General features: G+C 30.5%; 1 protein-coding gene across 2 annotated transcripts in view; it reads left to right on the top strand.

Annotated features, from left to right (window-relative positions):
* The window catches only part of LOC115235427, a 195,402-nt gene that overhangs the window by 175,372 nt on the left and 6,009 nt on the right, over nucleotides 1-14,021 (top strand). For both annotated transcript variants that reach the window (XM_029807223.1, XM_029807224.1), the window contains exons 8-10: nucleotides 11,985-12,142; nucleotides 12,558-12,692; nucleotides 13,504-13,694. In XM_029807223.1, the coding sequence (XP_029663083.1) occupies nucleotides 11,985-12,142; nucleotides 12,558-12,692; nucleotides 13,504-13,694 (484 nt within the window). The remainder of the gene's footprint in view (nucleotides 1-11,984; nucleotides 12,143-12,557; nucleotides 12,693-13,503; nucleotides 13,695-14,021) is intronic.

Consider the following 14,021-nt stretch of genomic DNA (forward strand, 5'->3'; position numbering starts at 1 on the left):
AAAGTGTCATTCGGTCGAATGTGCACAAAAAGCTGCCGCTGGGCTAAATTAATAATTACTATTTACAGTTGCATGAGCGTAATGAATAATTATAGATTATCGAGTGAGAATAATAATTTGCGACTCATTGCGCACAAATGAGGTTAATTTCGTTACGGAGGAATGTATTAACATTTATTTATGCTTTTATATCTCTGCAGGAAATAAGAATATGTTTATATTAATCCTATATGAAAGTGAAAAAGTATTACTTTTATTTGAAGATATTATAATTAATATCAGTGTGTGTTAACAACAGAGAGAGAGAGAGAGAAATTGTTATTAAAATTTTTTTAGATATATTGATGCATAATCTAATTTACCAATATAATAAATATAACATACACTCATTTAAATCGGGAGATGCCTAAGGGCTAATAAAAAGTAACAAATGCGCAGATATTAACAAGAAAACAATAAATATAAACTTAGATCAAATTAAATAACAGCAAACAATATAAGGAAATTTTATTAATATTTTAGCAAGATGATATTGATAAGAAAATAAAAGTATCAACCATCAAGTATACATTTGTTATTATATAAAGATATTTCATAAAATCTTGTTGTATATATTGTATATATAATATAAAATATTAAATATCACATATACGAAGATAAGCTTTGATATTTCGTGGAAAATGAAATGAAATGTACGATGTATAAGAAACTTCTTAAGTGTATGACATAGAATAAATTAGATTGAAGATCTAAATTGAAATCACCGAGCAACCACGTAACATTCATGAGCGAATTGCTGCTTTTCTAAATAAGCTATTCTACTGATTAGATTGCCTTACAAATTATATTTTCACTTTATCAGCATCAAAAATTAAATTATATAATTGAAATAAATAAATATTTTGATTATACGATATCGTACAAAATCCTCTTTTATATTTGCATTAAAATCACATTTTTACATAGTGTAAAATGTAACTAAATATATTTTATTTATTTTATCTTTATGTAAGTCTGCATATATTAATTATTACCTTATTTTCAATTTTAATTGTAATCAAAATAACATTTTGATTGTTTTACATTTCTTATCTTATAGTAAGATGTTATCTAAATGTACTTTTTTAAATTGGGGCAATTTTTAAAAAATATGACTTTTTTTGAGACAGACAATATGCATATCCGTTTTATCGTATAATTCCCGCAAAATTGTCAATCTTATTTTTCATTTTATCAGAGCCGTTTCGTTATTACAATATAAAGTTTACAAGAACAGAATATGAAGTTTGTGTAGTAGGGAGAACATCCAATCAGTAAGAAGAGGAAGACATCAGTTTTAAAGCCGGAGATGGCAAACTTCTAAAACTTATATCTCCTTGATTATTGGTACTATTAACAGTGTATGTATATTTTGAACATCAGCTGCACTGGCTTTTTATTTATCTTTATCATCGCATAATGACGGAAGATTTCGTCTAATTAATACGATGAACATTCTTTATTCGATCTGTTAATGTAGAGATTGATATAGAAAAATCATTTTTTCAATAATAATATATATTTGTACGAATAATAATATATGTGAATATATTAAATATTTTTTGGTAACTTCCAATCTCTCTTTCCACCTGATATTTCTCGAATGTAAAGACAAAATGATAATATCTGAATCATGTAATGTGAAATATTTCAAGTAGCGTCATCAATGATAACAATCGTTGTATCGAGCAGTTTGTATCGAGATATTGCCACTATTAGCAAGTACTAGCTGGCTATTATTAATCGTATGTAATCATAATAGAAGCTATGTAATTACCTTTATTAACAAACAACAATAGACGATACGTCGTTACAGAATATTAGTGCACACACGCGTTAATCATACATACATCGATAATCATATATACGCAATGTATCCAATATGATTGAAATGAATGTTTTGGAAAATCTGTCATTATGGCCTTCATAATTATCCCCCTAAAATAATTAAAATTTATATCTTTTTTATATTTTTAAATTGTTTCTTGATTTCATTGTATATTTTGAAATTGTTTCTTGATTTTATTGTAAAATTATTTTCAATGAATACAAAAGTTTCTAAATCTTAAGTAGATTATATTGGGTACAATTGCTTTATTTGGATGAAAAAGGTGACGACTTTGTAGATATTTTATTACGTTTTGTATATAGTTATTCTTTTTTTATATACATATATATATAAGGTGATAAGAAGTATAAAATATATAATAGATAGTGAGAAATAAAAAAATAATTTATATTGCATTTCGTGAAGCGTATTTCAATCCGTATAAAAAGGAAGACGAGTTAACGTGTTCCGATTCCCGTTGTCGCCCTTCCAAATTAGAGGATGGCCACGTAACGCGATGCCAAGCAGTCTGAAACTGGCTGTTAAACCAATGCAAATTAGCGGAAGACAACCTAGCGTACCTCAGAGTTTGTCCCTTCTAATTACGCGGGGGAACTAGCGAGAAAGGCTTAACCGGCTTCGCTGCGAATTAGTTGTCACCCAGTAGATGCGCGACTGTGCGAGCTACAAGAAAGCCGTTATACGGCACGGTTTTGTACTGAACAATAATTGCACGTACAACTGCATTCCGTGATAGATTTCGGTGGTTAGATGCAGATGCAATTATTTATGTCTTACAACAGTCTTATTGAACGGATTATAAGCGACAAGTGCACACAATTCCTTTCTTGCTTAATTTTCGACAATCTCTTTTTTCTGTGATTGTTATCATATTACGTGTATCATGTAAAATTTCTTGCATGATAATATTCTTTTATAATGTGCAGATATGTGTGTGGATAGAAAATTTTATAACTTTACGTTTCAGAAATAATTTTTATAACTTAAATGAACATTGTTAAATGATTATTGTATGCTCTCTCAGAAAGTATGCTTATATATAATAATATTATTTATACCATGCATTATAAATATTAAACAGTTTTTAATTGCGCAATGAAAATTACAGATGTTAACTTTAAAATTTCAAACCCTTGAAATGTTTGGAATTTAGATTTTAAAGTTTTTTTTTTTTTTTAAGAAAAGAAAATTCTTTTACATGTATATTGCAAAATGATCAATGTATTATTTCTGTATAATTATTAATCAAGAAATATTATTTCTTCTCTTGAAAAAAATTCTTAGTGAAAAAACTATATGCATTCAACTATCATAATACTCGTATTGTTTTTCGAGAGATCATAAATTTAATCAAATTACCCTTAAGTAATAGTTTCAGACACATTGAGCTCATTTATAATTTGATGTATAATGTATTTTATCATTATTATATGAATATAAACGGTGAATAATGGTAGACAATGCGTAAATAAGGCCATAGTAAAGCTTAACGCTATTATTAAAATATTATATTTTAATGTTTTGTAATAATAGCCATTTTGTTTTTCTTGTGATGTAATACTTATCAACGAGGAGTGATATTCCTTTAGAGATATTATTGTACTTTACCATTCTAATATTTCAGCGTTTATTTGCCTCCCAGTTATTATTTATCTCAACAAACCACGTCACGACATATCTAATTTGGCATTTGATCAGAATGTCCGAGGCTGTACATCGGATGAGGGACATTAATTAAGGACGAATGTCTCTCAAGACACCGTCGCGACTTCGAGGGCTTAATCGCCTATCATCGATACGTCCCTTGACCCACGTTGGGACGATGGTGTCGCGTCGGCCTAAACGCTTCATTCCTATCGATATATCTATATTAAGTGCATGGATTGTGCAGCCCTTAATTCACACGTCCTATCTACGTCAAATTAAGCGATATCGCCACATAAATTTAATCATTGCAATCCGAGAAGGAATCATTACTAAACAATCAGAGATTCACTCATTAGCTCATTATATAATTGCACGGTTTTTATAAGGTTTTACAGTAAATAAGATGCGTATTAATGTGTGTGAAGATTAAAGGTAAACTTCACATCAAGAATTAAAAATAGTACAAATAATTATTTTTTGATAAGTAAATAACTCTGATAGATATAAAAGAGAAAAGTAACTAATTTTATTTTTGTATTTTTTAATTATTATTTTATTGTCTAATTATATTATTTTTCCTAATTTGTTTAACAGTGTTACATTTTTGGCATCGTCGATATCAAAAAATATTCAAAAAAACATCGAATTCGACTAAATACAGGGTTAGTCAGTTGAGCTTTCGCAAGCGAGTCAATTATCAAAACTTTGAAATCGACGCTGCGACCAATCAGGTTACAGCGGTGATGTTACATGGCATCATCCCTTTGAAAAATGCAAAGTGCATCCGACATTCGATTCTGCAAAAGCTAAAAACCGGCGATGCGCTTCTATATTTAATTTGTTTTTCCAAGCTATGCCGATTTATGCAAATATGTATCTGCAGCTATACGCGCAATGAAAGTCATATGCAATGCGCTTTGATCTTTACCCGCGCTATTCGGCGAAATTTCCGATTTATTATTAAACTACTCATAGAAATTAAATTTTGCAATTAATATCGTATTTTTTAAAAAAATAGTTTTATCGCGCAGATACTTTTAGAGATATAGGTTTACAAGTGTATCTTTGATAACGTATATGTTACACCCTTTGAGAAAAAGAATGTTATAATTCAAAAAGAGATGATTTTTTAATTGATACATCCGTGATAATATTCATTATTTGCTATATATTTTTTGATAAAGTAACTCGGAACTTTCAAATCATCCCTTAAGAAATTTCACTTTCTAATATTGTGACATTCAATGTAATATTGCAACAATCTTATCTTTATTACGAATTTTTAATTATTCTAAATTTTATTACCTACGAAATATCTTCCTTTGAGTGTTAATGATCGCCAAGATAATTTACGATCAATGTCTTTAATCGTTTCTTTAGAAACAGCTGAATTTAAACGCTGAAAGTTTTCCCTCGTGAAAGGAAACGGCCACATCACGCTTCCTGGACTTTTCTCCCATTCCTTTGTTCGTTCAGGCAATCAATCGCACAAATATACCATTTGTTATGTTTGAAAACATTCCATAGCCGATTTTAAAAGTAAAAGTATAGGAAACCACTGCGTTATATAAATATTTGATATATTTTTGTAGTTTTAATTTTTAATTATTACTCATACAAGACAATAATAATATCTTTCTTACAAATGCATTAATTTATTTAATTTAATAAATATTCTTATAAATTTGACATTCGGCAATTCTATTATGTAATTGCATCGTACGCATCACACGTACAATTGGTAATTTAGCGAAAATTTCAACGTCAAAATCCGTGTTGCCTCGCTTATCGTGCGATAATGTAACAACAATTTCAGCAATAATGATTTATTAATATCATCGCGGAAAAGGGTGACAAACACGACCGCGAAAAGCTATAATTGGCAGCTGGCAATCGTGGAAAACGCGATTCGCCTTCATTATTTTGACGTCTCGCGTAATTGGCGGCGCGTCAAACGCACAAAATGCTTTTCACATCTTCGCGCTTAGACTGCAATTTAATCGAAACATCGTGCTGAATTAATGGCGCCTACCTAAAAAGAGGGGAAAGGGTATTCAATACCAGTACGCCATTGTTGGTCAGTGCGTATAATTTGGCTTCCATGAAAAATCCGAAATATTCCATCGCGATTTAAGCGAAATTAATTGCGGCATTAATATTCGCACGACGAAATGTAGTGGGCGGCGAAAGAGGAGGATGTAATGCAAAATCGATTATAATAACACCATTTCTGTGCGTGCAGAAACGTATCGAGATTACATATATTTTTCTTAAATTATCTATTTAATATTAATTTATATTTATATTTTTTTTACACGCATATGTATATACAGTTAACTTTTAAATCTTGTAAATCTTGTTTCGGAAAATGTAATAAATAACAAATAGATATTTTTTTAGTTTTATTTAGTTCTCTTTTCAAGTTTTATGAAAATGTTTTAAATTTCTCTAATTCACATAAATCGATAGCATATAAATGTAAAAATAATATTCTACGTTTATTTATGTTTATCTATGATATCATCAACATGAAATATTCCAAACAAACATTTCACTATTTATGTAACATATCAATTTTTTTTCATTACTATACAAAATGTATTGTAGATACATATAGATTATTCAAACATAGAAAAGAGAAGAAAAAGCAAGAAAGAAAACTAAAAGAATTAAAATTATTATGTTTAATTGTTTAAATAGTTAAGACATTATTTTAATAACAGAATAATTTCAATTTTCATACAAAATATTAAAAAAATTTAAATAAAATAATTAATTTATTGATGCATTTATTTTTAAAAACACGTTTAATATTTGATTTGTTCTCTATATTTATGTGGCTGTTATGTGCACATATATATATGCGCACATTTCCTATTCAAATGTAAAATATCTCATCTCGAAATGGAGACAAGTGAGTTCGCTCAAATATTACGATAACGTTTAGGATATAATTTAATTAAGACGAATTGTAAACATGCTAATTAATTAAATTGAATTGAAATAGCTACATTATAATTATCAATACATAAACTTTTTGTATTGTAATAAAAAAGGAATTATGAAAAGAAAAACAAAGAAGAATGACAAATTGAAAATCTATAAGATGAAAATCACGAGAAAATTTGATGTAAAAAGCAAAGACGAAGGCGAAGAAGAAAAAAATTTAAATAAAATAATTAATTTATTGATGCATTTATTTTTAAAAACACGTTTAATATTTGATTTGTTCTCTATATTTATGTGGCTGTTATGTGCACATATATATATGCGCACATTTCCTATTCAAATGTAAAATATCTCATCTCGAAATGGAGACAAGTGAGTTCGCTCAAATATTACGATAACGTTTAGGATATAATTTAATTAAGACGAATTGTAAACATGCTAATTAATTAAATTGAATTGAAATAGCTACATTATAATTATCAATACATAAACTTTTTGTATTGTAATAAAAAAGGAATTATGAAAAGAAAAACAAAGAAGAATGACAAATTGAAAATCTATAAGATGAAAATCACGAGAAAATTTGATGTAAAAAGCAAAGACGAAGGCGAAGAAGAAAAGGTAGAAGAACGACGTCGCCGCCACTGTGTGATTTGTGGAAAACAAATAATTGTCAGAGCTGCCAATCACAGCGTTCTTTGGCCGACGTCCGTCGCAGGGTTAGCTCTTGATGAAAATCCACCGATTTATTGGCCAACCTTCGTCTTTAGGCTCACCTTCGAACGTCACCACGTTCCACCATTCCGGAATTTCTCGTATGTTTTTTGGATTCCCAACTGAGTTTAAATTTAGATTGGAACCTTCATTCTTTTAAATGAAATTTAGCGGCAAACGCACGTTAAAATGGATTACGATGAAACGTTATTTCAACTATTCTATTTAATAAAATCATTTATCGTTAAAATACACTTATTTTGATCCTATCGACAATTTAGCCAGAATATTGTTTGAAAAATTTAAAAAAAAAATCTTTGTCACACACACACACACACACATATACAAAACACGTCTGTCAACGCGCTCTTATCATTTTGTTGTTATATTTATTGCTTTGCCACGAATTTGTTGCAACATTGCCATTAGTTGCTGTCACTCTTAAAAGGTCGCACGTGCGTAAAAAAATGTTTGAATGGAGTGGAAAAGTGGATGACGGGGAAAAGAGATTGGAGGGTTACGAATGGGCTCGTTACGGTATAGAATTATGACGTCGGTTATGAGAGACGTAATAATTGCGGGAAAACGCCGACCTGGCCACCGACAGAAATATTATTTATAGCTTCGAGGGGGATGAGCGCAAATCGTGATACTTGCGATAGTAAAATATAGCCGACTGGTTTTGCTCGCCGAGTATACGCTGTGACGATGTTTTGTTGCTTTCTGATGAAAAATATATTTATTGATCTTAAATCGATTCCAAATAAAGGATAAGAAGCGATTTGATAATATTACTTCTCGCGATATGATCGGAATAGTAATATGTCACGGAATACATATACATATATATATTGCAAATTGTCATCATTAACGACTTTTATATATAGGATGCTCGGAGTTATCAGATTTGTCAGTTGGATTTGTCAGTTTATTTTATTACTGTTGTTTTCGACTTATAATTTATCAGATTTTAATAATAGTTTTATTTTAACGATCGCGTTTACATTTTCACTACACGTACATATGTAAGTATTTATGACAAGCAGACATGTGTCATCTAATTCAGTTTATACGTCGCATATATATTATTTATATTTAATTTGTATGGTCACAGTACAATCCGCTCGGGTGAGAGAAGGGACTCGGCGCCTTTTGTAGTAACACGGTAAGCCTATTAGCTTACTCGTTCGTCTGTACATCCGTGGCGCGTGTGACAGCTTGCCGCGCCGAATGAATTTTAATGAAATCCAGTGTGTTAGAGGGAGCGAGCCGGCTCCTGGCCGCCACCCCCGGCTGAATTTATCCGACAAATTCTCCCTCCGCGTTGTCTAATCTGAATACATGCATATCCGAGAGCCGCGTATAAAGTGGAGACGCGACGACGTGGACGACTGGCATCGGCGTTTTTCGACGGCCACATCGTCCCGCTCGAGATTGAACGCGCTCGATTAAACAGAGCGGAATCTAAAACATAAAATGTTATATAGAGAGATTGAACGTTTATGTATATATACCTTTTTGTGATATCTATCTTTTTGGATACCTTTAGAAATTTTTGTGAATTTAAATTCATGAGAAAATTATAATTTAATCGGATAAAAATTAAATTAAGTTATCTTATAAATAAATAAAAAAAAAAAAAAAGGATAGCAGAAATCATACAAGATCGATCTAACATGTTCAACAGTAGCCTATTCACGTCTATTACGACAATTAGAAACCTTACTTATAGAAAACGGACAGATATCCGATATTGTAACATTAATGCAACTGGACTTTAATACGCGAATGACCCAAATTCGTTTGTCAATAATATTATTCATTAGATATTTTTATCCGATTAAAGATTGCGAGAAAATTGTTCAAGACCTAAAAATTATTCTTCACAAAAATTAAAAAAAAAAAAATGATTTAAAATTAAAGATTTAATTTATTTGTAATGATTTTGGAAGAGTTTTCCGAGTAAAATCATTTTTCTTATTATAAATTTATTAATTTCGTGCAAATTATATTTGTGTTATGTGTAACTAATAATTGATTGTCTCTCTCTCTCTCTCTCTCTCTTTCTCTGAAAAAATATGTTCAAATATGTTATTAATATTTAAAAATATAATTTAGAGAGGAACAAGAAAAAAATTATAAAAGTTGAGTGAAAACAAAAGCTGACTTGGCTGATAATTGGATGGTACTTCAAGGAGAGTTAGAACTGTTGAAATACTGGCGAAGAACGCTGGATCGACACAATGTCGAAGATGATGCCCCTTCGGTCTTTTTCTACTTCTTTCCGATCATCCCTTTTCTCTTGTCGCGACCCTGGGCTATTATTCGCGACTTCGAAAGTGAAATAGAACGAAACTCATCTTAAAAGAACTTTTAACAACGCCAGAGAAGCACGAATTCACGCACACTTGTTCGTCTAATCTTTAAGTAACACGTTCGTTTTTTGTTTTTTTTTTTTTTTTTATGGAAGCAAAAACAGACTACAATTTTTATCAATTATCTATTCTTCAGAAAAAATGCGAAAAAATTATATAAAAAATAGATAACAAAGTGTAATGTGCGAAATATAAGTGGCGTATAAATCAGATATAGAAATGTAAAATAAAACATAGAGTGCATCATACAGATAACAGATTTTTCACTTCTAGAATTTAATTTGTAAGATTTCACAATTTTTCAATATATTCACCAGAAAATGAAACGTTAAAATTTTCCAGTAAATACAAATCGGCAGTACTCGACAACAACAACATGAACATTGGCATATGTCAGTAACATGATATTTTTATTGTCAGGATTCAGACTTTACTGTTTGTGTGCGAGGCGTTGTGATGCTGCGTAACCGATGCAATAATGGAGGACTAGATATTGATTACTTTTCTGCGCATTGTTACGACATGACTGAATTGATGTATACATATATGTTCATATGGTATAAATTTGATTTTAGCGAATAAGCCGTATAAACATAGGCAACTTTCAACTTTCAACTTTTATTCCTATCTATTACGTATTTAATATTGAAATGTGCTATTGCGTTTCTTAACGCATTACAAATGAACAAAATTAAGATTCAATAAACTATTTATTTTATTTATTTTTTATATGGCTTTCAAAGTTTATAAAGTTTTTGTTTACATATACAGAATATCTCTATTTTTTAACATTAAAATTAAATTCATCTCTTATGAATTGTATCTTAATATAAATATTATGTTTTTGAAAATATAATTTTAATATTAAAATTCAATTTAATAGTATAAAATAAGTATTAGATTTTTAAAAATATGTTCTAATATTAAAATTAAATTCATCTTTTATATGGATCGTATATCTTAATATAAGTATTATATTTTTGAAAGTATAAAATATCTGGCAAGAGTATTGTAATCGTATGAATTGCGTGTGTCAAATTGAGTGAATGATGCGCGTTCTGTATTGACAATATATATTTGATATTTAAAGATTAAATATATACATCAAGAAATGATTGATTCAAAAAGAACGAGAAAAAGGTAAACTAAAATACAAAACGCGAACATATAGACATATAAAATAGAATATATGTAAATAATCTAAAAATAAAAGAACGCAATACGTTTTTTTAAATCCATGACTCGTAGCTATAAAGAACTTAAACTGCCCTAAAAAGCTTTTGTTTTACAAAAATGTAATTTGTTCACTACCAAAAAAGTACTTAACAGCATAACGGGTTTATGAAATTTTTCAAAACGCAAAATATTTCGGGCGTTGTGAATCCAATCAAAACTGCGCAGAAACGCCGTTCGCTTCGTAGTAAAAAGGAGCCGGGGCAATTTGCAAGCTTGCAAATTGCTGGTATTTATGGCAAGCGGCAGTTCTGACATCGCGTAAAATCACACGCGTATGTTCCGCGTTGTGAGGTCATAAAGCGAAATCCGCTCGGGCAAAATTTAACTATGTATTATGATCCACAATATTCTCATTTTGAATGCTAGATATATAATATGCATTCGTTAATGTTCAATAATCAGTAATAATAGATTACGAGCCAATTTTGTGAAATAATAGAATAATTATTATCACATTCTTCGAAAAGGATTGATCCTTATGAAAATTTTCTACAAGGAATATTTTAATGTATATTAAATAATACAACAGTACATTTTTATGATAATTAATTTTTTGTTGATATTTTTATACACAATATGCATTTATTATTGACTCGCAAAGTGATATCTTTGAAGGAAAAATCTTGAGGGCTGATTTGATCTTAATTTGCTTAAACCGCATTACTCTCTCTCTTTTTCTCTCTAGGATACATCTTGAATTATTCAAACCTAATTTATTTTACCGCGCGCCTTTACCTTCAAAGTTTTAAAGGAACAATCGTTTTCTTAAAACCAACACTTCCAGTTCTGACGAATTTCTTGCAAAACTTGACAACGATGATAAATGACAATAATGGTAATTGAAACTCTGAAAATAACAGATACATACTATGATTGTATTATAACTTATCATTAAGGTAGTAGAATTACAGATACTTATTGATATAGAGTTACAGGTACTTATGTAATTGTAAAACCTTAAAGAAAAGAGTAAAAATAGATAAATAATATTTAATAAAGCACACATGTGTGTCGTGCAAGTCGAAAAATATTAAGAAAAATCGTTTGAATAGCAACAAAGATTATAAAATTCTTCTCTATAATATGTTAGTATATGTATGCATGTAATAATCTGATTATATGTATATATATTTATGTTAACTAGTGTATTTTACAAAATATCCTTGTATTTGCAGTTATTACGCGTCAACCGCGTTTCCGCCGCGTTTGGCACCACCGTTGAAACGACCGCGTTTGATGCCACCGACACGAGCACAGCATCCGAAGCTGCAGAAACAACAATTGACGGCAAACACTGGCACAATACCCGACTTGAATCAATTGAAAGTGTACAGTAAGTGCTGCGTTTAAAACAGTAAGCACCTTTATTATCCGCGATGTACAATAGAGGTCAATAAAATCCTTCACTTCCGCGTTAAGTATTTTAAAGTCAGAGGCATCGTATTTAAATAATCGTGCATTATGATTATTAATTCTGAGAAGAATCGGCAGTTTTGACACTGAAAAATTTGACAACTATCTGATTTGAAAAAAAAAAAAAAAAATTAAATATAAAATTAAGAAAATGTAATACGATTTTTTGCTGCTCGGTGGCGAAAGAGTGCCATTAAAGAGTGCTCGTTGATTATAAATTAAAAGAGATATAATAACGATTGTTTGGAGTAGTTTATAATTTATCTTCTCGTAACGCGGAATCCCAAAGCCTCATCGAGCAATGAAGGTTGAGTTTAATTGAAGGTATGTCGTAGGCAATCCAGATATACTGATCTGCGGCAACTGCAGGGAGATGTTCACGGAACTCGGGGAGCTGTTGGAGCACAAGCGGAACTACTGCAAGCTGCGGTTCACATGTAAATGTCACACCTTCAACGGAGCCGCCCCAAGTATGTACTCGAAATAAACTTCGAGGCGCCTCCTTCCGGTACGTAAACGCGCTCCGAATCCCACCGGAAGAGATCCAGAATTAGTATAATTATCTATCGCTAATTTTAATCGGCCACGTTATTCTCATCTATCATAATTAATAATTCTTACAATGTAAAAGGTTACCGAATCGTTGTAATACGGATCAAAACTTATACTTTATTCGAATCAATATAGATTATTTATTTATTAAATCTCGATTTTTAATTGATTAATGTAATTAATGAATAATTTCTTTTTTACATCGAATTAATTCATATCGCGTATTCCTTATAATGTATTCATTACGCGAATTAAATGAGCATGTTGTGTTATATTTATATTATTATTATAAATCGTGCAAACAATTTCAAATGCCTTAATCATATTAAAATAATTGTATTACATGGTACAAATTCCCCTTTCCTTATGGCGGCTCGAATCACGTTATTGCACAAAGAATTAAAAAAAGACCAAATGAAACAAAATTAATTAAAAATTAACCATACCGAATGTAATTATCGAAATCCAATCCCGAAAGATTTTTCGCTGTCTTTTAAACAACAACTTAATTTGACAACATTAAAGTAGATAATAATCTTATATAACTCATTCCAGAATCTGTCTAAAAATCCATCGAGTAATCTAAAATTTATTCGTTGCGGATGACATGGTGAAGGAACTCACTTCTTGAATTTTGTCTCATTTTGATCTTGTTTTAGTTCACTGTGTGAGAGATATATCAACCGCGTTTTTAACTTATTTATTAATGTTTCACTTACACACAAACAGGAGACTCGACGACGGCGTTGCTCTGCGTCCTCTGCAAGTTATCTTTTCCAAGTGCTTGGGAATTGATGGTTCATGCCCAGGCAGCCCACATGATCAACATTTACGAGCTGGGCACAAGAGCACCGAGCCCGTCGCGGAGTCCTAGTCTTGACCAACCGAAGGAGTCGTCGCCTTCCCCCCAGGATTTCCAGGTTAGTTCTCTTATCTCTCTCTTACGTCCTATCTATGATTTATTATTTACGCCCACGTCATGCAGCAATATTTTACAAAATCGCGCAACCTGAACTGAAGAATTAATAGTTTCCGCCTCTCGGGCATTGCGAAGGGTGGAACGAACAACTAGAAAAGGAGTTCATCCTCAAAACAATCCGTAATAATGGAAAATTTTGTATCTGAATAAAAATGTGTGTTTATTTTATTTCTATTGTTTGTGATTATATTATTGTCGGTAATTATAAATGGCAACTTTGGCAATTGTATTTATTTATTAATATAATATTGCAATATACATCAATGGA

This window comes from Formica exsecta, unplaced genomic scaffold, assembly GCF_003651465.1.
Source record: "Formica exsecta isolate Colony F162 unplaced genomic scaffold, ASM365146v1 scaffold222, whole genome shotgun sequence".
In the NCBI taxonomy this organism is placed as follows: Eukaryota; Metazoa; Arthropoda; class Insecta; order Hymenoptera; family Formicidae; genus Formica; species Formica exsecta.